General features: G+C 40.1%; 1 protein-coding gene across 2 annotated transcripts in view; it reads right to left on the bottom strand.

Moving 5' to 3' along the window:
- Positions 1–26,124, bottom strand: part of LOC102825152 (lipoma HMGIC fusion partner-like 3 protein-like) — a 675,272-nt gene that overhangs the window by 199,658 nt on the left and 449,490 nt on the right. For both annotated transcript variants that reach the window (XM_006834374.1, XM_006834375.1), the window contains exon 2: positions 18,355–18,591. In XM_006834374.1, the coding sequence (XP_006834437.1) occupies positions 18,355–18,591 (237 nt within the window). The remainder of the gene's footprint in view (positions 1–18,354; positions 18,592–26,124) is intronic.

Below are 26,124 nucleotides of genomic sequence, written 5' to 3'. Positions count from 1 at the left end.
TGTTTCTATTCAGCAACACTGGGTCAGGCACTCTTGGATCACTGCTTTGTCCAAATGCTAAGCCCAAGAAGAAAGGAGCCTTCTGATAAAAATTGGTTGTTAGCGTCTTTGCTACAAAAATGTATGGTCTCTGTGAAATTGTTTCTCATTCTTATCTTTGCACAGTTTTGCAGTTGCAAAGATTTCTACAATCTTTTCATCAGTTATTCCTCCCAATATACATGGTGAGGTAGGTTACTACTAAAGTTTGAGACTCATTAAAATTATCTTCATCATTCAAAGGCCAGTGGGTACCTCTACAAACATACACCCTCACACAGTGGAGAAATTAGATTATGCCCAGTGGCTAAGAGCCCATGTTTGCTATTAAAGAGGGAAAAGGAATAAAAATACCTCTGAAAAGAAAGACAAACCACAGTGGGGAACCAATGTAAACACTGAGCTAACTCTGAGTAACTTAGACTTCTTAACAATGTCTACTCCTGAATAAATTTAATTCTGTGATCCCCTGGTCATCTGTGTCACCCTCCCAGCTCTGCCTCCCCACAATGTTTTCTTAGAGCAGAAGCCAGAGACTTGATTAACCCCTCAGACGTTTTAAAAAGTCAGTTTTCAGGAAATGAGCCTTCTTGAAGCATCAATCAACCCACTCTTTCCTCTCTTGCTTTAACAAAAGACAGTGAGAGGCAATTTCCTCAGATGCCTATTTGTCCTTGGCTTGACTTAAAAATCGGTTCATGAAATAATCTGTCAATCAAGTGTATTACAGAGGGAAACATTCATAGAATTACCTGGGTTGAGATGTTTCAAATGACAGTCCATTTCCTATTTGCACCTCTTAAATTATCTGAGATAACACAAACCCGCTCGAATCTTTGAAAAGATTTTAGGATTAAGGGAATTTGGCTTTTTGCATGTTTTAAATATTTAGTCTTTTTTTAAGAACCCAACTCTTAGAGAAGAAACTCGTAGAGCATTAGACTAAGGATAGAAAGCAGCTCCAAAGAGTATCAAGGCTGATCATTCCTGCGGGCGGGGGAGTGCCTCTGACTCACAGAGACCCCCGTGGACAGAGTTCATATGCCCATAGGCTTTCCAAAGCTGTAGATCTTTATGGAAGCAGGAGGTCACACCTTTCTCCCTTGCTGAAGCTGGTGAGCTTAAGTTGCCACACTATGGTTTGCAGCTGAGTACCTTAACCATTGAGCCACCAGGGCTCTCTATCAGGATGATTATGTGCATCAGTCTTGTAGGTTTTTTTTTGGGGGGGGGGCGGAATGCTTCCCTTGAAGAGCAGCCAGTGACTGAGGAATGGGTTAGGCACTTCAAGGAGAGTATCTTCTCATGCTCTTATTGCAGGGTGTGTGTGATGCAAGTGTCCTGTGGAAAAGTCCTAGTTAGTTAAGTTCAAATACATACTGGATTTGATGCCAGGCATGGTGCCAGCTCCTGTGGGTGCACGACTGAGAGACATGGTCCTAGTTCCAGCTTGTACCAAAATAGAAATAAATAAATGACAGTTTCTTCTATGCACTTAGGATTAGAATTTTACCAGCTTTAAATGACCAGGCTCATTGCTTTCTTTTTATCTTATTGCAGGGCCAGGCCTTGGTACAACAACATCACTTTAAATATATAAGAGGCATATTTAATTTTAATTTTAGCAGCAGAGGAAGGAAAATTTTATACACAATAGTAAAAAAAAAAACCCTTTAGAATTTGTACTTGCTGTACAAACCACAAATGCTTTTTTGAATGAATGCATGTTTCTTTGACAGGTAAAACTGTGCTTTTAAGAGGACCTTTCAGCTTGCTTAAGAATGCTCTCCACTACCCTGGGCCAAGGGATTTATTTTCTTAAGAGAGATTTGTGGAACTCATTCATTTCATTGAAATGGTTTGAATGTTGGAAGACACATAAAAGAGGTCCAGGAACATCTTTTTCACTTTCCCCCTGCTCTCCCCGAGTACTTACATTATGACGGAAGCCTGCAAATATAGTACAGTAGTGGTGTAGTGTAGTATTCGTTTTAATAACTAAGCTATTTGGAAGCTTGTTGCTGTTCTTGTTAAGTGTCACCGAGTCACTTCCAACTCATGGCAACGCTGTATAGATGTCCAAGGAATGGCTGGTGTGTTTGAAATGCCAAACTTGATAAGTCTCGTTAGAGGGGTTGGGGTGGAGAGGGGTGAGATTTATCCCTAAGGAGGTCTCTGTTGATGGTAGGTTGTTGCCTTGAGTTGATTCTGACTCAATGATAGAGTAGAACTGTCCCATAAGATTTCCTTCACTGTAACCTTTACAGAAGCAGATTACCATGTCATTCTCCCATGGAGATGCTGGATGAGTTTGAACCACCAGCCTTTATGCTAGCCATCTAGTGCAATACGTTTTGGGAGAGGAATCCAGAGCAAATGTGAAGAAGTCCACTCAGGGCTAAGATGAGGTCACAAGTTTTTTAAAAGTTTGTTTCTAACCTTAAATCCAACCGTACCTTGACCTATACTTTGATAGTCTTACTATCATTGTATAATGTCAACAGTGTGTGGGTGAGGCAGGGAGTACTTCAGACTGCATCATGAAAGCCAGAGAGAAATGAGTTTTTGAGTAATGGGGTAAGAGTCTCCCAGGATTTATTTAAACTTCTAATAAAATTATTATTACTTACAAGAGTTTGACACATGGATTTTATCTGCTACGTTTATGGGGAGGGAAATAAAGGTATGTTTTGAGCAAAACATGACTCCTACTAGCCTAGAGGTGCTAAATTTTTATCACCCTGTGGAAGACTCTCCTACAAGCACGGATTCCTTCCCTTATTCCTTCTTCTGTCTGAGAGGACTCCCTGCCCTCCATCACTACAGCAGGACATACCTCACACACATTTTTTTTGAAGTTGTCTATAACTTATTACACAACTTAAAAAAAAAAAAAAAAAAGGTAGGAACTTTTCTACATCTTGTTACAGAGCTCTAGTGTGGTGCTGTAGGATAAGCACTGGACTGGTAAGCTCAAGGTTGGCAGTTCAAACCCACCAGTCACTCCTTGAAAACCTTTTACAGGGTCGCTGTGAGTTGGAACAGATTCGACGGCACTTAACAAAAACGTCTTGTTATATTTAAGTTACATATATTCATTTATTTTAAATTTATTATGGTTAAAGTGAAAGTTTACAGAGCAAATTAGTTTTCCACTCTACAATTTATAAGGTTTTTTTTGTTTTTTTTTCATGACTTTGGATGTAATCCCCTCTTCCTATTTTCTCCCTGGGTTTCCCATTTTCATTCGTCCTTCCTTCCTGCTCCTTCCAGCCTCTGAGTTTTGTTTTTGTTTTGCTTGAATGTTCTGATGATTACATTCATCAAGGATACTATTGTGCACTTTATTTATTCACTATTGTTTGGTTGAAAGGTGGTCCAGAGGGTGGGTTTCCAAATTTGAAGGGCGTCTCTGGGATTCTACCAGTCTTCCTCAGAACACATCTGTCCATTCAACTTGCAGAGAGGGCATATTATAATTTCTACAATTCAAATTTTGCCTCCTGATTATTCCAGGTACACCATCAGAGGAGACATGGTCAGGCTAAGGTGGTATTATTAAGTGCTGTCAAGGCAATCCTGACTCATAGTGACCCTGTATAGGGTTTCGGAGGAGCGATATGTTTACACAGGACAAACTGATCTCTCCAATAAATAAAGGTCCATATTATGTGTGCAGTAAGGGTAGAGGAAAAAGTGGGTGACATGCATAAATACAGCATTTGCTGAGGATCAGTTGGTCTACCATCTGAAATACAGAGGCCAAGACGATAATGCTGCCAGTGACAGTAACTTCTCTCCAAAGAACTTTCTGGACATTAGATTTTAACTTGCTATTGTGAGTCTCCTGCAAGCTGATGCATGGTGACCCCATGTACAACATAATGAAGCGCTCTGCAGCCTTCAGTCACCCTCAGAATGGCTAACATGTTGCTGCTACTGGGTCATTGCATCTCACTGAGAGGTTCACCTGCCTTGTTGGCCTGTACTCTCCCAAACATGATATCTTCCTCTAGCAACTGACACCTTTGACAATGTGCCCAAGGAAAACAAGTCGGTCAGGGTTCTGCTGTGATCTTCAAGGTTGTCCCTGGATAATGTTCCTGGTATGGCACTGTAAAATAAGCACTAGACTGTTAACAACGCTAACCTCAAGGTCTGCAGTTCAAACCCACCAGCTGACCGCTCCTTAGAAACCTTATACAGGGTTGCTTTGAGTCAGAACTGATTCAACGGCACTTAACAACAACAACACATCTGTTGTACTTTTCATTTCTTCAGAGTTGGGTTCTCTTTTGCTTTATATAATACTAACAGACTCACTGATGTTTTTCCATGAGCTGATTTTGTAATTCTTTCCAGCAGACAAACCTTGTATACCAAATTGTCCTTGGGATGTAGTCTCTGGTTATTATAACATCATCTTTTACTGATACAAGAGTAAATCAGTCGTCAGGGGAGAATGTTCACTCATTTCATAGAAGTGGCACAACAAAGTGTCCTCCTAAAGCCCTGGATATCAGAGTGAGACTCCATCATAGAAATAGAATCTAATACCTGTAACACTAAATGTACTCACCAAAGAGACTTAGGGCAAATCCTGTCCCACTCATTTCTGAACCACCAATGCATAACACATCACTATGCATGGCATGTGATAGACACAGGAAAAATATTTGAGGAGTTGAATAGAAGCCATTGTTCTGTCCATTGCTTGCTATGCAGGAAATGCTCAGTACATTTTTGTGGCTATTATTAATATGAAATAATGCCTATAGAGGTGCCGTGATTTTGCCAACATGGTGGGGCTGCAGTATAGCTGAGTCTTTAAAAATATGTATGTATGTCAGATAATTTCCAGGCAAATTTCTTTCCTCTACAATCAATAAAGTAAGGGACAAACTGCTTCATGGACTGAAGAAATATTAAGGAAGCTAAATTAAATATTTAGTTTTTTCCCATTAATTTCCTTCAGTAAGAATAGCAGTAACAAGTGCTAAATTTTTTGAGCACTTTAGTATCTCAGAGACTGTGTTAAACACTAGATAAGAGATATATTTACAAGGATTTGGGGGTCATGCTTTATGAAGACTCACCATAAAGCACACATATTTCTGCAAATAACCCCAACATTTATTTTTCTCAACGGTCTTTTGCTTGGCACTGGGTTTTTACCTGCCCTGGCAGAAGTTAAGAATAACTATAGTTTTCCACTGTGAGGGGCAAGTGAAGTGACAGGTGATATTTTCATTGTGTTCTCTGACATCATAATAGAATCACCAAACATAGAGGAAGAATCCAACCACCTGCCGAAGAAATGACATGTGCCCATTAAAAAACATATCTGTCTAAGGGAGCTGAGGCCCAAAGAAACGTAACTAGAATTAAAGCCAAGAATACTAGGGTTTTATTTAGCATCTGTTCTCTTTACAGGGCACCTGGAAAAGAATCAGAGTCTCTAGGAGGGAAAAAAGACAAGCTGTGAGATCCTCAGAGAGATGGATCAAACCAGAAAGCGAAATAAAATACTTCCAAAACATTTGAAGAAAAAATTTTAAGAGGTATGCTTGTGGCCTAGAAGTTTCAGAATATATTCATTCAATGATTGTGTAGACGAAAAGACTAGAAATAATAGATTTGTCCTGAAATAAAAAGATTACTTTGAAGAGATGAGTGAGTCTTTATTAAAAACCCATTACCACTGAGTCGATTCCACCCCTTGCAATTCTATAAAACAGAGCAAAATTTTGTCCACAGGGTTTCTGTGACTGTAAATCTTTCAGGAGCAGACAGCTTTATCTTTCTTCCTTGGAGTGGTTAGTGGGTTTGAACCCCCGACCTTTTGGTTAGCAGCTCACTAGGGCTCATTGAGTATGTAGTTCATGTTAAAACAAAAACAGCAGATTCAGAAAGAGACAATTGACCATTATTTAACTTTTACATATTGAGGTATGCACCAAAGCCATCTAGAGTGCATAGATCTGAAATTAGACTCAGTTTTATGAAAAAACAAAACAACAAAAATCAGAACTGGCCACAGATCAGACTGGTGGTTGGTGGAGATGTGCCGTGGACTCGGTTCCGAGTCATAGTGACCCTGTACAAGGTTTCCAAGGCTGTAAATCTTTATGGGAGCAGAAAGCCTCATCTTTCTTCCACAGAACAGCTGGTAGTTTTGAACTGCTGACCATGAGGTTCGCAGCCAGATTCGTAACCACTACGCTACCAAAGAAATTAAAAAACAACAACAACTATGACTTATAATCCTGAGATTGTGTCTCATGTTGATCACTGATACTCACTGTTTTCAGCTCACATGACAATACTGTTAAAAAAGAAAAAGAGATGGGGGAAGGGTGAGGTTGGTAAGTTTTAAACTAACTAAGACTTCATTTAAAGTTATGCTGGAAAGTTTATTTTTCTGTGGGGCTGGCAGGCCCCTTTAACAGGACTCAGCATATGCATGGGCTAGAAAGTTTATGGAAAATCTACTGGTAAGGCTAAATCTTGAACATCATAAGATTGTTGCGTAAGGTTTTGAATCCTCCTCCTCCCCCTCCCCTCCCACTGCCTTTTCCTTCCTTTCTTCCAACTAGCCCGATATTTACCCAGGATCCTTGACTATGCAGTATTTATTCCAGGGGCTAAAAAGATCACTACACGTCAGAATGATTTAGGCTATTGGAATAGAGCGGCTGAAAATGGAGCATGAGATGGTTGTTCAAGGTCAGCACAGCCTTGCTCTTAGAGTCCTAGAGCACTCTGACTGGAAGCTGGGGAAGGCTGAGTGGAGACAGCCAAGTTTAGGGTATTACTTGAGGTTGTGGACCAGTCACAGAAAGAGCTTGGCCACTCCACACTTGGCCACTCCACATCTTCTGATTCCAACATGGATTTGTAGACAGAAACAGAGATGACTTCCTGTGTCCAGATGGCCTCCAAGCTTCCTCCAGGTCCAGAGGGTAAACTGAAGGAGACACACTCCAGGAGGACACCTATGAGTAACTGCTATACAATTCTCTTACTTCCAACACACTGTGTGTGTCGTCAACACCCATCCCTAGAACCTTGGGTCGACAGTGGGCAACAATGACAACATGACCGTGGTCAAAACATGAGAGCCATACTAGTTGATGAAGGTGCAAATGTAACCATTACAGACACAATGTTGTTGTTGTTAAGTGCCGTTGAGTCAGTTCCGACTCACAGCAACCCTGTATAGGGTTTCTGAGGAGTGGTTGATGAGATTGAACCACCAACCTTGTGATTCAAACTAACCTTGCAGCTCAATGCTTATCCTACAGTGCCACAATAGGACTTTACAGACACACAATTGCTTCTAAATGAGTCATCAGCCTAAAGTAGGATAGGGAATAGCAGTAGGTGACTATTACAAAGGTACATCTTTAAGCTTAACCAAGATAAAAACTTTCTAAGATGAAGCTCTAAAGTCCTGGTGTGGTGCTGTCGGATAAAGCACTGGACTGAAAGGTCAGTATGCACAACAAGGTCAGTGGTTCAAACTCACCAGCCACTCCTAGGAAACCCTTTATGGTCGCTATGAGTCAAACTGACTTTACAGCACTTATCAATAGAGTCCTGGTGAACATTGTGTGCTCCTAGGCTGACTACAAAGTCAGTTTGAACCACAAGGCTGGTGGTTTAAGCTCACCAGCTGCTCCTATACAGGGTCGCTATGGGTTGGAGCCAACACAACGGCACTTAACAACAACAAAGTTAGGATCTAGGCAACAATGGACTGACCTCAGGAGATAGAGATTAGAATAGACTCATTCAATAATTCATTCATTCAACACATTATTATTGAGTGCCTACATATGCTAGACTTTATTCTAGGAACTGGGGATACAGTAATGAGCAAAACAAAAATCTCTGCCCTTGTGAAACTTTTTCTGGGGGGAGATAGACAATTACAAGAAAACTGGGTAAAATATATTTAATTTAATAATATATTAGATTTTAAAATACAAGGAAGCTTCAAAAAGTTGGAAAAATTCTGTTATCATTTAATTCCATTTTTCAGAAACTTTTTGAAGCTCCCTCATGTGCGTATATATATGTGTGTGTATATATATGTGTGTGTTGTTGTTGCTGTTAAGTATTAAGTGCCGTTGAGTTGGTTCCAACTCATAGTGACTCTGTATAGGTTTTCTAAGGCTATAAGTCTTTGCGGGAACAGAAAATCTCGTCTTTCTTCTGTGGTTTGACTGATGGGCTTGAACCACGTATCTTGTGGTTTGCAGTCCAGTGCTTAACGGCACTTAACAACAACAACATTGTGTTTGTAATGGTTACATTTGCACCTTCATCAACTTCCTTCATATATATATATATATATTGTTGCTACTAACTGTTCTAACTTATAGTAACCATGTATAGAGTTTCTGAGGAGTGACTGATGAATTTGAACAGCCTACCTTGCAGTTCAAACTGACCTTGAAGTTCAGCACTTATCTACAGTGCCACACCAGGACTATTTCTCAATCTTTCTCTATGTATACACACACACACACATATGCACAACTTTCTATATCTATCTATCTATCTGTCTATCTATCTATCTATCTATCTATCTATCTATCTATCTAAGAAATTTCCGATGAGTTGGTCAGGGAACATGCCATTGAGAAGGAGGCCCTTGGATAAAACCCTAAAGAAGTGAAGGTATGAGTCATGTGGCTTTGGGAAAGGACATTTAAGGCAGAAGGAACAGCAAATTCAAAGGACCTGGGATGCAACTTTGCATGGTGTGCTTAAGGAAATGCAACGAAGCCAATGTGGCTGGAACAAAGGGAATCAGGAAGGTAAAGGTAGAGAGGTAGTTTGGCATGGCCTTGCAGATCACAGTGAAGGGTTTTGAGATCATCTGATGTCATTGAAGGATCTGAGCTAGGAAATGACAAATGTCAGATACTGGAAGCCAAATGAGATTTTCAAAATGGAGACAGTGGTCAACTGTGGAAAGGCTGCTGAGAGGTCAACAAGAATTACAACAGACCACGAGATTAGGAGATGAAGGGTGACTTTGATAAGACAAGGACTGTAGAATGGGAGGGCTGAAAATCTGACTAGAGTGGGCTTTTAGGGAGTGGGAGGAAAGGAACTTGATGCAGCAAGTACATAAGACTACTCTTTGTTGTGGAACCGAGTCGGTTCCAACCCATAGTGACCCTGTATAGGGTTTTCGAGGAGCAGCTGGTGAGCTTGAACTGCCAACCTTACAGTTCAAACAGCTTTTCAGTCTGGCGCATTAACCCACAGCGCCACACCAGGACTCCTCTATAAGGACCTCTAAAATCTGCTTCAATTTACAGCTTAATTTGAGTCCTTCTGAAAATATGTACATTTCTTAGAGGCACATTCTGAGAAGCATTAAAGTTCAATACAAATTCCACTGGGAAACAGACAATTCACTATAATTTTATTAAAGCTTTTAATTCAAAGCACTTGGGGATAATTTTTTTTCTTGAATTCCTAATATTACCTCACTATGGTTTTTATAAAGCTACATCGTGAAGTAAGAGTATGGGCTCTAATGGCCAATTCCCATTGTTAAGACTATTAAACTTTAAAATTAAACAACATTATCCAAAATCTACCACATGAAAACAGGATGAAACTGTTTACTTGTATAGGGTAAGTTGAAAGTAATCGAAGCAGCATCTGATAAGCATTGATTACATCATGTTGTATCACAGAAACAACTTGACATTTGGAGTCAAAAGATTTATGATTCAGAACTGGAACCATTACTTACTAGATGTGAAAACTTTGCCAAAGTGTTTAACTTTTCTGAGCCTTAATTTCTTTTTTTGTTGTTGTTGGTTTTCTTTTCTTTCTTCTTTTTTTTTTTTAAATGTTTTATTGTGAATTGTGTGATAGTCTACACGGGAGAACATCAGCTTTACATTCATTCCATCATCCATCATTTCGTTGGCATAGTTATCATCCTATCCATGCACCCTCACCCAACCAAGGAGTGTACCCTGTAAACCTGTACCCCCCTCCCACCACAGTCCTTAGCCCCTTTCCATCTCCTGATCCCGAGCCCCCAGCCCCACCATCTCTTGACGTTGTCTTCTCTGCCTCCATCCCAGGCCTCACTGCCTCTCTGGGTAGGATTCCGCTCTTCACTCTTCTCCATTGATGGTCCCAGGCTCCTCTGCTCCTAGACTGATAAATTAATCACTCCCCTCTTTGTTACAAAATGTCCATCTTTAGATTTCCAACTCTCACAATCAATCCTGATAACAATTATTCACCATTGCATCACAAGAGACCCATCTATATTTTGTTTCATCAGCCCTTCCTGGACAGGCTGGACACCACTCACTGGAGACTCTACGTTCCTCCACGCCCTCTGGATCTAGGTTCCCTCTTGAAAGCTTGTAAGCCAGTCACTTCTTGCCTTTGTATCCCTCCCCCCATTTTGGGTAGCCAATGTACAAGTTGCCCATCCCAGTCTACCCTTTGTGTGGAGGGGGTGGGTATAGTTCTTGCAGCAGGGACTTGTTTCCTCTTTTGAGCTACTGCATTTATAGGTGTAGGTCATGTTTATCGAATTGTATCAGATGATGCTTCTGAGCCTTAGTTTCTGATGTGTAAAACTAGGATGATTATTATGACTCTTCTGGTGTGGCACTGTCGAATAAGCACTGAACTTCTAACCATAAGGTTGTTGGTTCAAATTCACCAGCTGCTCCTTGGAAACCCTACATAGGGTAGCTCTAAGTCAGACTGACTCCACAGTACCTAACAACAACAACAACAGGGTTATTGCAAAGGTCCAATAAAATATCACAAGGGGAATGCTTAGTATTAAGTTTGGCATGGTAGGATAAGCACTCTACCACAAGATTGGTTTGAATTACAAGGTTAGCGGTTCAACCTCACCAGTCACTCCTCAGAAACCCTATGCAGGGTTGTATGAGTTGGAATTAATTTGACGGCACTTACAAGAACAAGAACAATTCCTAGAAATGATATGGTTGGTAACGTACAGGGTCAGAGAAAATGAGGGAAACGCTCAGTGAGACAGATTGACACAGTAATCACAATGACTCAAACAAATCAACGATCATGAAGACAGCACAGGACCGAGCTGAGAACATTCTGTTATACATAAGGCTGCCATGAGGTGGCGTTGACTTGAAGCAACTACCAACACAAAATATAGACGTGATTGATTATGCTTTAAGTCCAGAAACAAGATTTTGTTGGACTCTCCCCATCCTAAGGAGGAAGCAGGGTATTATTATTGACATTCTAAAGAAGGTGATGTTAAGAAACTTGCCCAAAGTCATGTGACTAATAAGTGTTGAAGTTGAGACCAGAAGTGGAGACCAGATGTCTCTGATCTGGAGCTCTGTCTATACCATCATGGTATTTACTGGACATACACCATGTAATATAGGAATCTAGTGAGGCACGGAATAGGAAGGAGCTTTGGTAGTGTAGTGGATTATGAGCCGGACTGCTAACTGAAAGGTCAGCAGTTCGAATCTACCATCCAATCTGAGGGCAAAAGATAAGAGTTTTCTGCTCCTGTAAAGATTTATAGTCTTGGAAACCCTATTGCTGTTGTTAATTGCAGCTGAGTTGGTTCCAACTCATAGCAACCCTGTGTAGGGTTTCTGAGGAGCAGCTGGTGGGTTTGAACTGCCAACCTTGTGATTTGCAGTCCAGCATTAATCCTACAGCTCTACATCAAGAGTTCTCAGAAACCCTATACAGGGTCACTATGAGTTGGAAATGACTCGATGGCACACAGTCATCACCACCACCATCAGTGAGGCATGGGCCAGTCTCTAGTCTGACTCAGTCCATTCTAGGCGAGGTGAATAAATGAGCTGTGACAGTAGAGTTCAGGCCTGGCTGAGTGAGGAAATACCCTAGGTATCCAAGAGTCCCTTCCTCTTTAACTATTACCTTTCCCTTCTCGCTAGGGTCACTATGAGTCAGAACCTGGTTTGTTTTTGTTGTTGTTGCCCTGTGTTACTATCACCTAAAAGAGTTTTTAGTGTGTCCACTGCTTTGAGGGCAGAAGCTCCTACCACTTGCATCTTCTTTAGAACTTTTTATTTTTAATTCTTAAAAAATATTTTTAAACTTTGATGAAAGTATACACAGTCAAAGATCAACCATTTTGATATGTACAGTGCATTGCCATTTATTACATTCTTTAAATTGTGCTACCATTCTTTCTGAGGTGCTCTGGTAGCATAGTGGTTACGAATCGGGCTGCTAACCTCAAGGTTAGCAGTTCGAAACTACCAGCTGTTCCGAATGAGAAAGATGAGTCTTTCTGCTTTTGTCAAGATTTACAGCCTCGGAAACCCTATGTAGGGTCGCTAAGAGTTGGAACAGATTCCATAGCACACAACCACCACCACCACCACTATTCTATCTTTTTCCAAATGATTCCACCACTATTGTGTTCAACTCACTGCCCATAAGCTTCCCATTCAACCTTTCTAGTTGCTGTTCATCGTCAATCTGATCTCAAAGCAGATATACTTTACTAATTAGGATAAACTATTTTTTGTTTAAAAGAACAGTTTAGGGGATCATATTCGATTAAGGTACAAAGTTGAAAGATTATCTCAGGGCAGTAGTTTCAGAGTTCATTCAGCCTCAATGACTCCAGAAGTCCAGATTCCATTGAGAATTTTAATTTCTGTTCTACATTTCCTCATCTCTTAATCAAGGATTTGAAAAAATTAGAGTGTTTGAGCCGATCTTTTTTTTTTTTTTTTATAGGATACCTCTAAAGGTGTTCATAGAAAATTTTAGAGCTGAAAGAAAACTCAGATAAGGCTGCATGTTACGGACAAGGAAGCTTAATTTTGGAATGACTACGATATTGGTCCAACGAGCAAAGAAAGCACTTGAATCCCATTGAGTAAAATGCTCTTTCCACTGCCTTATCTGCCACTCCCAATGAGGCTATGACAGGGCAAGGGTCCTAACACCAACATTCTGAAGGGTTTTCTAATTAGCTATTTATGTCAAATGAATTTATCCTCACTTCCTCTATGATAACATTAAAAAGAACTTAACCCACATAATAAATCCATGGTGGCTGGATGATGGATTGTGTGTTGGCATTTGCAGTTTAAGTGCTAGAAGACAAAGTGACTTTAAAAGTGCTCATGAAGGGACCCGGTTATCTGATAAGCAGTTCCAAAGACCATTACACAAATGTGGAAACAGACCTCATTATGAATGGTGCCTGACAAGGAAAGAGATATTTGTGGCATAGGAGCTCTGGAAAATGTAATTATTTATCCTTTCATAATTAATGAAAGAAATTGAAAATGAAGCTTTCATTTCAAATCCTTTTTATCTGGTTGAAACTTTAATTTTACATAATGAAATTGACTTCACAGTTCAGTGTGTTAAAATATGCAATGAGGCAGCATATCAAGGTTAAATGCCTACACTTGTTGGCTCATTTAGAAATCATGCTGCTGAACTTCCTAACAAGAAGGAACACCTGCCTGCCTGCTAGTGTCCTCAGAGTCGGGCAACACATTGCCTACAGGGCTGGCTCCCCAAGTCCAGAGAAGGCAATTGAGTTTTCTTGCATGAGCCAACTCCAGTATCAAGTTCATGAGATATGTGAAGAGTTTTCATTGCTCCCTATATTGCATTGGGGTTTTATTTACTTATTTCTTGGCACTAAAAATATTCCTACACTTGATGAACTTCTATGGATAAATAAATTTGTCTTATGAAGCTCATGAATTTTAAGAGACACAACACTTTGTCTTCAAAGTTCTTGCCTTCTATTTGTTGAAAATATGGTAAAACACATTTATTTCAATCCTGCTATTTCACAGTTTAAGGAGCTCTAGTAGCATAGTGGCTATGAGTCGAACTGTTAACTTCAAGGTCGGCGGTTCAAATATACCTGTCATCCTGCAGGAGAAAGATGAGGCTTTCTGCTCCTGTAAAGACTTACAGCCTTGAAAACCCTATGCAGAGTTGCTATGAGTCGGAACCGACTCCGTGACACACCATCACCACCACCATTTCACAGTTAAATGCTCAGACCTTTCATATATTATCTTTGCATTCCTGTAACTGGAGAAGTGTTGTGGCGACTTTGAAGGGAAACACTGAAATGGGATTGCGGTGGATTCTTAAGGTAATTCACCTTAAGAGACAGTAGTTTTTAAAGACAGAGACTTTATGTGTTTCTCTTGTTTTCCCCTTGAAAAATGCTTCTGTAAAGAAGGCTGGTGGTGCAATAGTTAAGTGTTAAGCTTCTATGAAAAATGTTGACAATCTGAATGTACCACCTACTCAGCGGTGCAGTAGGATAAGCACTGGATTGTTAACAGTAAGGTCAGTAGTTCAAACCCACCAGCTGCTTCTCAGAAACCCTACATAGGCTGGCTGTGAGTTGGAACCAACTGACACCAAGAACAACCTTCTCAGTGGGAGAAAAGACATGATGATCACTCTAGGAAAGATCCTTCTTGTTGTTATGGTTCCCATTCATGTTGTTGTGTGCTGTCAAATCGGTTCCGTCTCATAGAAACCCTGGACAGGGTTTCAAAGGAGAGGCTAGTGAATTTGAACGTCCGACTTTGTTGTTCAAACCAATCTTGCAGTCCAGTGCTTACCCCACAGTGCTATCCCAGGACTCCCCTGTAAAGATTACAGTCCAGGAAACCTTGCGGGACAATTCATTCTTTCTTTCAGGGTCTCTGTGAATTAGAATCAACTCATTGGCACTGACAGCAGTGGCTTGTGATAGTTAATTTATCACAGTGAAAGGATAAACACAGGACTACAAACCACAAGGTCAATGGCTGGAGGCCACCAGTGACTCCACAGGAGAAAGATGATATGCTGTTGTTGTTCCATGCTGTTGAGTCTGTTATGACTCATAGCAACCCTGTACATCTTTGCGGGAGCAGAAAGCCTCATATTTCTCCCAACCGCCAATCTTGTGGTCCATAGTCCCATGCATTTCCTACTGAGTCACCACTCTCCTTAAGATGTGTCCATGTCTTCATCTTTTGAGTTAAAGTTTGAAGTTATGACACAATGGCACACAGGAGGTATCAGACCCTGGAGAAAGACATCATGCTTGGCAAAGTGGAGGTTCAGCGAAAATGAGGCAGACCCACAATGAGATGGACTCACTCAGGGACAGCAGCAGTTGACTCAAACATAATAACAATTATGAGGCTGGCAGAGAACCAGGCAATGTTTGGTTCTGTTGTGCACAGGGTTGCTATGAATTGAAACCAACAGGACAGCACCTAATAGCAACAGCATGGTTTACTCTTTGAGTCAAAACTTGAACTATGGCATTACCTCTTCCATGATGCCTTTTGGCATAAATTTGCCTTAAATTTGGTGAGCTAAATTTGATGCTACCAACCACCTTTCAGTTTGTCATACTGTAATGGCTTGCATGCTACCATAATGCTAGCAGCTACATCAGTGGTACTTCAATTAACAGTTGGGCACCCATTGTGGACAGGTTTCAGCAGAGTTTCCGGACTAGGACAGAAAAGGAAGGCCTGGTGCTCTACTGTCAAAAATTAGCAATTGAAAACCTCATGGACCACAATGGAATAGTGTCCCAATATAGTGGTGGAAACGAGCTCTTTATATACAACTGGAGTCCTGGTGTGGTGTTGCGGGCTAATGTGCTGGACTGCAAAGTTGGTTTGAATCACAAGGTCACTGGTTCAAGCTTACTAGCTATTCCTTGGAAACCCTATGCAGGGTAGCTATGGGTCAGAACCAACTCAATGGCACTTAACAATAATATATATACAATGGCCACAACAATGGACTTGAGCAGACCAACAACCATGGAGACAGTGTTATTGTTGGTGTTGTTAAGTGCTGTTGAATCACTTCTAACTCAGAGCGAGCCTGTATAGGGTTTCTGAGGAGTGGTTGTTGGATTTGAAATGCTGTCTTGTGGTCCTGTACTTATCCATAGGGTCACGCCGGGACTGTAGGACCAGGCGAAGTCTCCTTGTATTGAACATGGAGTCACTATGACTTGAGCCAGCTCAAAGGTGACTAATTTTAATAACTGATGTGCCCAGCTGCCTCACTGCTTTGCCCTAAGACCAAAAGGAGGCCTTGGCTATCAAAGGACATCTTGGTACTTTTATCAGGGAAAAAATTACAGTGAAATGAATGTTTTAATAAGTGACAAGTTATACAAGCTTATCCATGTGAGTTGTAAAAACACCATTCATATATGATCAGTTGATTTCATTATTATAAACTATTTTTATCTTTCCATTAAAGCAGATCTCTCTTTTCTTAGGTAACATGGAATGTGATATTTTGGTTATTACATGTATTTTAAAGCCACTAAATTACTGTTAGATGAAAATGTATTCATGCACAAACATACCTGCTCACTGATTGGTCTTCCCTCAAATAAAACAACTTTGCAAGTTTCAGTGTTGAACAAATGTTTAAATAATGCCAAACAATAAAAGCTACTTTGTGCAACAACTGTAAATCTTGTACCATTTCTCAGAAACATACAAGTTTAATGAAATTGTACCCAAGACCTAGACATTTTGGCCTGATTTGAGAGGCCCTATTGCATGAGTATCTGCAATGGCTCTAGAGTAGAGCTGCTGGCACTTCCTCCGAGTCACAGATTAAGGAATTTCAATGATGAAATAAAAGCACCGAAGAGCTGAAGTGCTTCATCAATATGACTTGATGCTCTGCCACTTATTGGATCTATTTGATTTTATGCTGATGCGCTGTTACTGATTTTAATTTTTCAGAAGATGAAAAAAAAAAAAAAAACTATGGCTATTTGCAAATGGAGAAGATGATGTACACAGATTATCTGTAAACTTTATACATTGTACTCTTTCAACCTTCTTTCTCACAAAACCTGTTACCAAGGAGTTTCCCATAAATCACTGGAAAATGATACTTTCTTTAATAAATACCTTGACAGAACAGATCAGACATCAACATTTAACTCACTAAATCAATCAGGAGAAAAGACCCATTTTGAAAATCGGTGAGCATTATTGTACAATCTTGGCTGTACTTTTCTGAAACATGAATTTAGAAAATTGTTGTCACTTGTATATAGGTATGTGTTAGAACTGCCCAAGTAAAAGTCTTACTGATTTCACTTTTTTCTCTCCTGAATTTTCTTCACCTTATTTGTGGTCAAAAGCTACTTGGAAAGTTCTGGTTCTCAATGCAACTTTGTATAGTAAATAAGCATTCACTGGTTCGTAGATGGTGATCATGGGAAACAAGCCAATTGGGTGTTCAATGAATTGGTTGGTGGTCCCAGAACATAGGACTATCTTCTTTATTTAATTCTTTTGGAAATGACCAATTTTTCTAATATCGTGCTATCCTTACCATTAATTGCAAAGTGCAGTTAACTGAGTGGAACCCTGTGTACATTCAACAAGGCACAAAGACAACATGCCAGAGTACTAAGATTATCTATGCAAATTAATGAGAGCTTTAAATTTGTAACAGGCTTTATAAACTAAGGTTTGATTACTATCTTCATATCATTCTAATCATCTAGAAAGGACAACTCTGATAGGAGCTGTTTTTGTCTTTGAGCACCATTCTCTACTGTGAAGAAGTTCTTTTTATGCTTAGGATATTTTTAATAGGACCAATTAAATGTGTACTTCTCTCTGTCTATACATTAGGAAGATAAAGGCCTCATGCACAACGGTTGCTCTCCTGGGCTTCTCAGTTCCACCTCTATAGTTCATAGCTTATAAGCATCATAAACATAAAAGTCAGTGAATTAAGTAACTAGAGAAATCTCTAACCAGACGATCTGGGGCCAGTATCACTACTTCTCTGACAGGATAATATGACTGAACAGTTTAATAATGGCATTTATAGATGATTCTATGAGGTTTCCTAGGCATTTATTTTAACCTGAAAGAAAGATGAATACATGGAAAGAAAGCACTCTCCATCCAACCAAAGAGATAAAAAATTGTTGTATCATGGTCATTAATTCTTCTATTTTTTTTCAAAGTGCTATTTTGCCATTAACTCTTGAGAGCAAACTGAAATCAGAGAAGAAACTGGAAACACAAAATGAAACAATCATAATGGACTCAGGGAGCCTCAGAAAGATCAAACATAAAAATACTGTATTCTGACTGTTTGAACGTCTTGAATTGAGGAAAGCAAACCCAAAGCACGGGGGAAGTGCTAACACTTGCTGGGGACATACAGAGAGTGCCATTATGTTTTGTACTTGGGCATCCAGGTAAGAGTTCCCTAAAGCAATCTTACCTTTGTTTTCTGCCTTCAATTCCTCGGCCATCAAGCTGTCTTGTCGGTTACCAAGCACAAATGCTAGAAATGAGAGGATCAGAGCATCCAAGATTCCGATGATTGCCAGAATGTACGCCCAGCGGACTGAACAAGCCCCAAGAGTGTACTTGTCCGTCTTTTCTCCACACATCCGTTTTACTTCATCCGAATCCCAGCCATCGGGGAAAATCATACAGCCAAGCACAAGGCAGGCGGCTTAGAGAGGAGGGGGAAAAAAAAAAAAAAGTTACTAGATAAATTTAATTTTAGCAGATTTTTGTGATTGTTCATCAAATCATTGTTTTGAATTGTTGATTTAAACGGCAGCAAATCTTGCCACTGTACTACCCTGTTTGCCTTTTTTCTTTCTTTTTTTTTTTTCCAGGCTAATTTAATAGTTACCCAGCACTCTGCAGAGAACAAACTCTAGAAATTCACATTTTGGTGAGCTAAAGCCTTATGAGAGAGGCTGAATATGGCAATCTATAAGAAAATATTTAAAAAGTCAAATTTCAGTGTGCATTTCTGGGGATACTTCTATTGCAAATAGGCTGTAAGGAATCATAATACTACAAAATGACAATCCATTGCCACCCTTTGAAGAACTATGGTGGAAGCCAAGATAAGGGATTTGGATAACATAGAAAATATCAGAGTATGTTTTCACTTTACTTATAGTAAAAATCATTTTACATTGTGGCTGCACATGTATACCATTAGAAAAGTTTCTTTAAACTCTAATTAGCCCTTCTTGTATGTAACATGCTCTGATATTCTGTTTTCTGTTCCATTTTTTAAAGGTCTGAAAAACAGTATAACACACTGTGGCACATAGAGTTTGTAATTAAAATTAAGAGATTAATTCAAGGATTATCTACATTCTATTCCCCAAATATCACTATTAGAAATCTATGAAAACTTTTTCTGTAAGTATGTTTTTCTGTAAGTAAGTACTCTGGAAATGAAAGAAAATATACGGTTATTGCTATCATTTTCATTATATTCAAGTGGACTATTTAGAGATAAGTAGTTCTATTTTCAGGCCTTATAAAGGTCTCTGAACTGTGGGTTCATTCACTCATTCAACAACTATTTAGATTGAGCAGCTCCCATGGAATATCAGGTCCTGTTCTTGGTGCTAGGGATACAGCCATTGGGGGCTCAGGATCGTTGTCTTCTTGTTGTTGTGAAGTGCTGTCAAGTTAATCCCGACCCATAGCAACCCTGTATAGGGTTTCTGAGGAGCAGCTGGTGAGCTTGAACAGCCGACGTTGCAGTTCAAATGACTTTAGCAGTCTGGTGCATTAACCCACAGACATAAGAAAACAGACATACATTGGGCTTGGGGGCTCAGGATCATTGTCTTAGAGGGTATCAATTGGCATAACATAGTTCACAAAGAAAATGTTGTGCATCATACTTTAATGAGAAGCAACTGGAGTTTTAAAAGCCCAAGAATGATTATCTGAAGTACAACTATTGGCCTTTCCTTGTCTAAGCAAGAAGAGTGAAGTAAATCAAAGAGTCATGGAAAAAATTAGCCCAAAGAACTAACAGACCATGTGAACCTTAGCTTCCTTTACTCTGAGACCAGAAAAACGAGATGGTGCTTGGCTACTACTGCTGACTGATCTGAAAGGGATCACAATAGAAAGTCCTGGATATAGTGGGAGAAAAATGTAGGAAAAATTCAAAACCATGAAGAAAAACACACCAGCCTTATTGGTCTGGTAGAGACTGGAGGAACCCTTGCGATTGTGGACTTTAGTCATCCTTCAAGCTGGGATTGAACTCTTCTCCATGACTCCACTTTCAGCTGAACAGCAGACAGGCCTATCAAGTGAATAATAACAATGGGGACGTATGCAACTGGAGCAGGATGTTTGTGGAATAGTGCCATCTACAATGACATCTCTTATCAAACACATTTTGTCTTGAGGATAGACTTTCTTAAAGGGTTCCATTTCTGGAAACTCTTGCTTTAGAAGTTGGGATAAAAAGAGCAGAGGCAAAATTAGTACTCTGAAGATAAAACCACAAGAATATGAGTTGCAACCCATTTTTCTCAAAGTATGTTGTTATTAAGTGCTGTGGAGTTGGGTTCAACTCATAGTGACCCAGTATAAAGTTTCCAAGGAGCAACTGGTGAGTTTGAATGGTTGAACTTGTGGTTCAAACTGATCTTGCAGTTCTGTGCTTATCTTACAGTGCCATACCAGGACTCCTCTCAAAGTATGTCGTTGTTGTTAAGTGCCGTCAAATTGGTTCCAACCCATAGCGACTCTATATAAGGTTTCCAAGGAGCAGCTGGTAGGTTTGAACCACTGACCTTGTGGTTCAAACTGACCTTGTGGTACAGCATATTAACCCACAGTGCCACACCAGGACTCTCAAACTATACTACTTCTTTAATTTTATGTGAAGAAATTGGAAAGACAGATGAGATTACATACAACTCATGTCTTTATAACTTCACTTCATGCATTATTTTGCTGAAAGTTAAAAAAACAAATGTCAAAATAGTTCTTATTTTCAATAATTTAAGAGAGTTTTCTGTTTTGAGAAATATGTGCTTGATAGGTAACTGAAAGGTTGGAAGTTCCAAGTTCATCCAGAGGTGTCTCGGAAGAAAGACCTAATGGCCAACTTCCAAAATATAAGCCATTGAAAACTCTATGGAGCATAATTCTACTCTGACACACATGGGGTCACTATGAATGGGGTCAGCTTGATGGCAACTGGTTGTAATAGGAGCAGCGTTTTGGTTTCTTGGGGAAATGTTTAGCTCCCTTCAGACCACAAGACCCGGTACCAGATTCTCCACCCCTTTCTTGTCTGCTTTCTCTGAATGTGAAAGATCAGATGCCTTCTAATTTGCCAGTTGTTGTTAAGTGCTGTTGAGTTGGTCTGACTCATAGCTGCCCTGTATGGAGTTTCCAAGTGAAATGATGACCTTGCATTTAGCAGTCCAGTTCTCATCCTACAGCATCACACCAGGACTAATTTACCAGAGTGGTTGTAAAGTAGAATTAAAATAAAAAATAGAAACTCAATTGCGTTTAAAAACGAAACTTTGTAAAGGAAAGCTGTGTTTAAACTCCATTAAAAAAAAAAATCAAATCAAATGCTATCCTTTTGAAAACTGTTCTTCTAGAAGGCCATTGAAGAACAAAAAATTTTAATTTTTGACAATAATATTACCAAAATATACATTTCATACTCCTATCCAAGCTTCTACTTAGGGATTTTATTTTGTTCTTGAAAGGCAGGTCCCACAAAGTTAAAGTGTACTTAATATAAGATTAATTTAAGTCATTAAAATAATTTTAGCTCTGTTGGCTTCTTTGGAAAGGCATGATGATTACATTTTGCACTAGTGCTTGAGTGCTGTAATAATAAATTGTTTCTCGGCACTTTATTAACCAAAATCTTATTAACCTGTATTATTTGTAGAGCCACTGAAAACTAACAGCTGTTTCTAATCCTAACTAAGAAGTACCTGTAACATCCTAGGCAAATGTCTTAGTCAAAGAAAGATAGAATAATACTCCTCTTGTCTTTATAACTAATTATTCCTAATTCTTTACAAATTGATCATCCTGTAAGATGCAGCTTCATCATCTACAGTAAACATTAGCATGTACAAGGTACCAGAACATTTGATTAATTTGAAAATGCCATTTCTTGACCATGAAGGTTAGTGGAGAATTAGTTCCTATTGGTCTATTAAACGAAAATAAGTTTCTTATTAGAATGTCACCTCGTAGCTATATATTCCTTCATTTAGACACCAGGTTTTCTGGAAGTATACCAGAGAACATTCTTGAATGATAAAAAGAAATAAGAACTCACAGGCTGAAGGTGAGTGGAAAAGAATGATGAAAAGAAACTCACATCCTTATCCTATGTCACCATGACAGTCTCATCTAGAATATGTAACACAGGTGTCCTTGTGAGGGTATGACTGTTGATTTCAATTTCAAGCATGTTCCAAATGGCTAAGAAGCTTTCACATTTTGAAATAAAGCTCTGTGTGGAGGCTATTGATGCTCACAATGGGTTCTTCTGAAATAGTACACAAATGGCTAGTGCTTCCCCAGTGCCACTAATTGCTCTGGCATTTTTCTTGCCAAGGAGCTGAATGTAACCTCTGTGAAGGAAATATCCTTGGAAAAACCCACAAACGCTTGTAATTGGGTCTTTCTCCAAAGGAAAATGAAACACGATGAAAAAACCAATAGGGGGTCTATGACTGGGGTTACTTGGTCCTGCTGATGTTGCTGGTCCAACTATCCTAATCAGGGCTTTTAACATTGTGAATGACTTATTTTTTGAACAGGAAGGGAGAATCTAAATTCATTCTTTAAAAACTCTATGCACTGTTGCACAAAAAGCATGATAAATTGCCTCAGGTTGCTGACGCACTCAAGGGGAACTTGGTGAAAAAAAGGACCCTGCATTCACTTAACTCTATCAATTATTCAAGCATACAGTAATTGAAGGAATTGATGCCAGAAGAGGCTGCCAAGCTAGAGAGGGGGAACTTTTCACACAAGGATTGCCACTCTAAACACCTGGGAAAAGAGATACGCAAATCACCCTATAGCTTCTTTAGCAGCACATGGCCAGCAAACTTAAGCTGTGATATGTATTTATGACTGCTGGGAAAGTCACTCTCTACACAACCTGGGACATGAATTACTATGGTTTAGAGTTTGGTGGCAAAACCACAAATTGTCTCCAGGTAAATTTCGGTTGTAAACCCAGAATAATTTATGTGATTTAAGTCAGGGTCATAATTTGAAGGGAGAAGAGAAAGCTCTCAAAAGAGGAGTTAGAAAGTTGTGTGTGATGATGAGAAACACTTTGACTCTTCCAAGATGCTTGTGGTTGTTAAGTGCTGTCTATTTGGTTCAGGCTCACAGGGTTTTTGAGGAGCAGCTGGTAGGTTTGAACCACCAATCTTTTGGTTCACAGTCTAGTGCTTATCCTACAACACCACACCAGGGCTCTGCAGGGATGCTTATTAGTCCTGGATAAAGGGATCTGAACATTTAGCATATTGTGCTGAATTAGCCCACATTAGCTGTCGGGGGGTAATCAGGAATCTGCACTTGGGTTTATGAGTTAAATGGTCAGGGAGACATCTTTTGTAGACTCTGATACTACACGAGTAAAATGTTGTTATTGTTGGGTGCTGTCAAGTAAATTCTGACTCATAGTGACCCATGAGACAGAAATGCCCACTAGGGTTTTCTTGGCTGTCACCTCTATGGAAGTAGATCACCAGGTCTGTCTCCTGAAAACCCACTGGGTGGGTTCAAATTGTTGACCTTTCTGTTAGCAGCTGCATGATAAACTCTGTACCACTCAGGCTCCTTTTAAATTGCACAATAAAATTTGCAAAGCTGCCCAAAATTTGAGGGTTAACAGTATACTATAATAAAATTCAGAGTTTAGAACTTAACTACCAAGTTGATTTCTGGGCGTGGGCAGCAAGATGGTGGACTAGGCAGAAAGGCTGTGTGCACCCTCTACTACAAAGGTACGGATAAACGAATGAAACAGATGCGGATGACAGTTCTGGAACTCTGAGCTTCAGATGAAGGGGTAGGGAAGTGGATTGAATGCTTACTAGGAGACAGAGCTGAGCAGACATGGTTAAATAGATATTGATGATATGAGCCGTGACCACATGGGTGCAGTCATTTTTGGTTTTTGTGAGCAACTTCAAAGATAAGAAAACTTATCGGCATTGTATAAACATATCTGTGGCATGCAGAGACAAAGGTGTAATTTTTTTTCTTGTTCCCCACACTGCCCTGGTGATCAGAGATAAGGCAGGCTCCCAACTGCAAACACCCCCAGGAAGATCCTGCTCTCCTTGCTGTAGTTGTGGGCCCCATTAAAAGAGGTAGGCCCTGCTCCAGATCTGCAGAGTCAGCCCTGGCCAGCCCTGGGCTAGTCCTCAAGGGTGGCGGTGGTGGTGGTGTGCTGTGGAGTCGGTTCTGACTCATAGTGACCCTGCATAGAATCTGTAAATCTTTATGGGAGCATAAAGCCTCATTTTTCTCCTGAGGAACGACTGGTAGTTTCAAATTGCTGACCTTGAGGTTAGCAGCCTGACTTGTAACTACTACACTCCCAGAGCTCCTTTAGCCCTCACTTGTTGTTGTTATGTACCACTTGTTGTTGTTATGTACCGTGGAGTCAGTTCTGACTCATAGTGACACTGTACAGGGTTTTTGAGGCTGTAAATCTTTATGGGAACAGAAAGCCTCATCTTTCTCCTGTGGAACAGCTGACCATGAGGTTTCGAACAGCTGACCATGAGGTTAGCAGCCTGATTCGTAACCATTATGCGACCAGAGCTCCTCACTAGCCCTCACTGTTGTTGTTGTTATGTGCTGTGGAGTCGGTTCTGACTCATAGCGACCCTACACAGGGTTTCCGAAGCGGTAAATCTTTACGGGAGCAGACCGCCTCATCTTTCTGCCGTGGAACCGCTGGTAGTTTCGAACTGCTGACCTTGTGGCTTGCAGCCCGATTCATAACCACTATGCTACCAGAGCTCCTTGGCTAGGAGAAGCAAATTAACTACACACACACAGAAAAGAAACTGTTTGTCTATGGTGGCAGCTGGGCCAGCTGCAATATGGTCATCTTGAGCTTTCATGGGTGACTTTGAAGGCAAGAGGGTAAGTAGTATAGAAAGGGGTGAAATTTTTTTTCTTTTCTACTTGTACCCCACATACTCTGATGATTAGAGATGTGGCTGGCCCCCAACCACATACTCACCTAGAAAAGCTCCTGCCCTCCAGGCTGTTGAAGTCACATAAAAATGTATGGGGAGCTAGCAGCACCAACCTCAGCACCTGGAATGAGGTGTGGCCTATTCCAGAACTGCAGAGCTGGTTCTGGGCAGCCCTGAACAAGAGGGACCTCTCACCCTTGCCTCCCCACTGGGATGGAAATACCCTGATACGCCAACTGCTTTGCGGTCTGCGTAAACTACTTCTGGATTGAGTGGCCAGAACAGACAATACCTAGCCCTAAAGGAATTCCATCTATGGTTAAGTGCTACCATCTCATCCCTTATCCACTCATAATGTGAACTTCATGGCTGGCAGGAGACCCCAGCATTCTCTCCACTCTGGGTGTGGTACCTGTCCTGTTCTTTTGTTGTTGTTTTGTTTTCCTTTCATAGTTTTTGTGTCTTTGTTCTTTCTTCTTTGTCTTTGTCTTGCCTTCTATCCCTTCTATCTCCCCTTTCATTTTTCTTGCTTTTTTTTCCCAAACCGCTGCTGTTTGTTTCTATCTTCTTCTTTTTTTTTAATACTTATATATTTAAATTTTGTTGTTGTTGTTGTTACTACTCTCTGGTCTCCTTCCCTTTTATTCATTACTTTCCCTAATTGTGGTTAAATATTTTTCTTTGTTTTTATTTTCTCTCGTTTATTGTTCTTTTTCCTTTCCCTCTTTTCTTTCTTTGGTTTTTATATTCTTTTGTTAACGGTTGTCTGCTTTTTTCTTTACTATTTTCGTTTTCCTGCTGTTTTTTGGCTGGTTTGTGTTTGTTTTTCGTTTCTCTTGTGCACGTGTTTTATCTTTTTGCCTCATCTGACAGGAGATAGCAACTGTAGCCATACTGCATAGCCGTAACTGTACCCTCTACAGTCCCAGCCATTGGGAAAGAGCCATTGTTGTTGTTGTTAGGTGCCACTGAGTCAGCACCAACTCATAGCAACC

The sequence above is a fragment of the Chrysochloris asiatica genome, unplaced genomic scaffold (genome assembly GCF_000296735.1).
Source record: "Chrysochloris asiatica unplaced genomic scaffold, ChrAsi1.0 scaffold00010, whole genome shotgun sequence".
Lineage (NCBI taxonomy): Eukaryota > Metazoa > Chordata > Mammalia > Afrosoricida > Chrysochloridae > Chrysochloris > Chrysochloris asiatica.
This window is presented reverse-complemented; position numbering and strand designations above follow the sequence as displayed.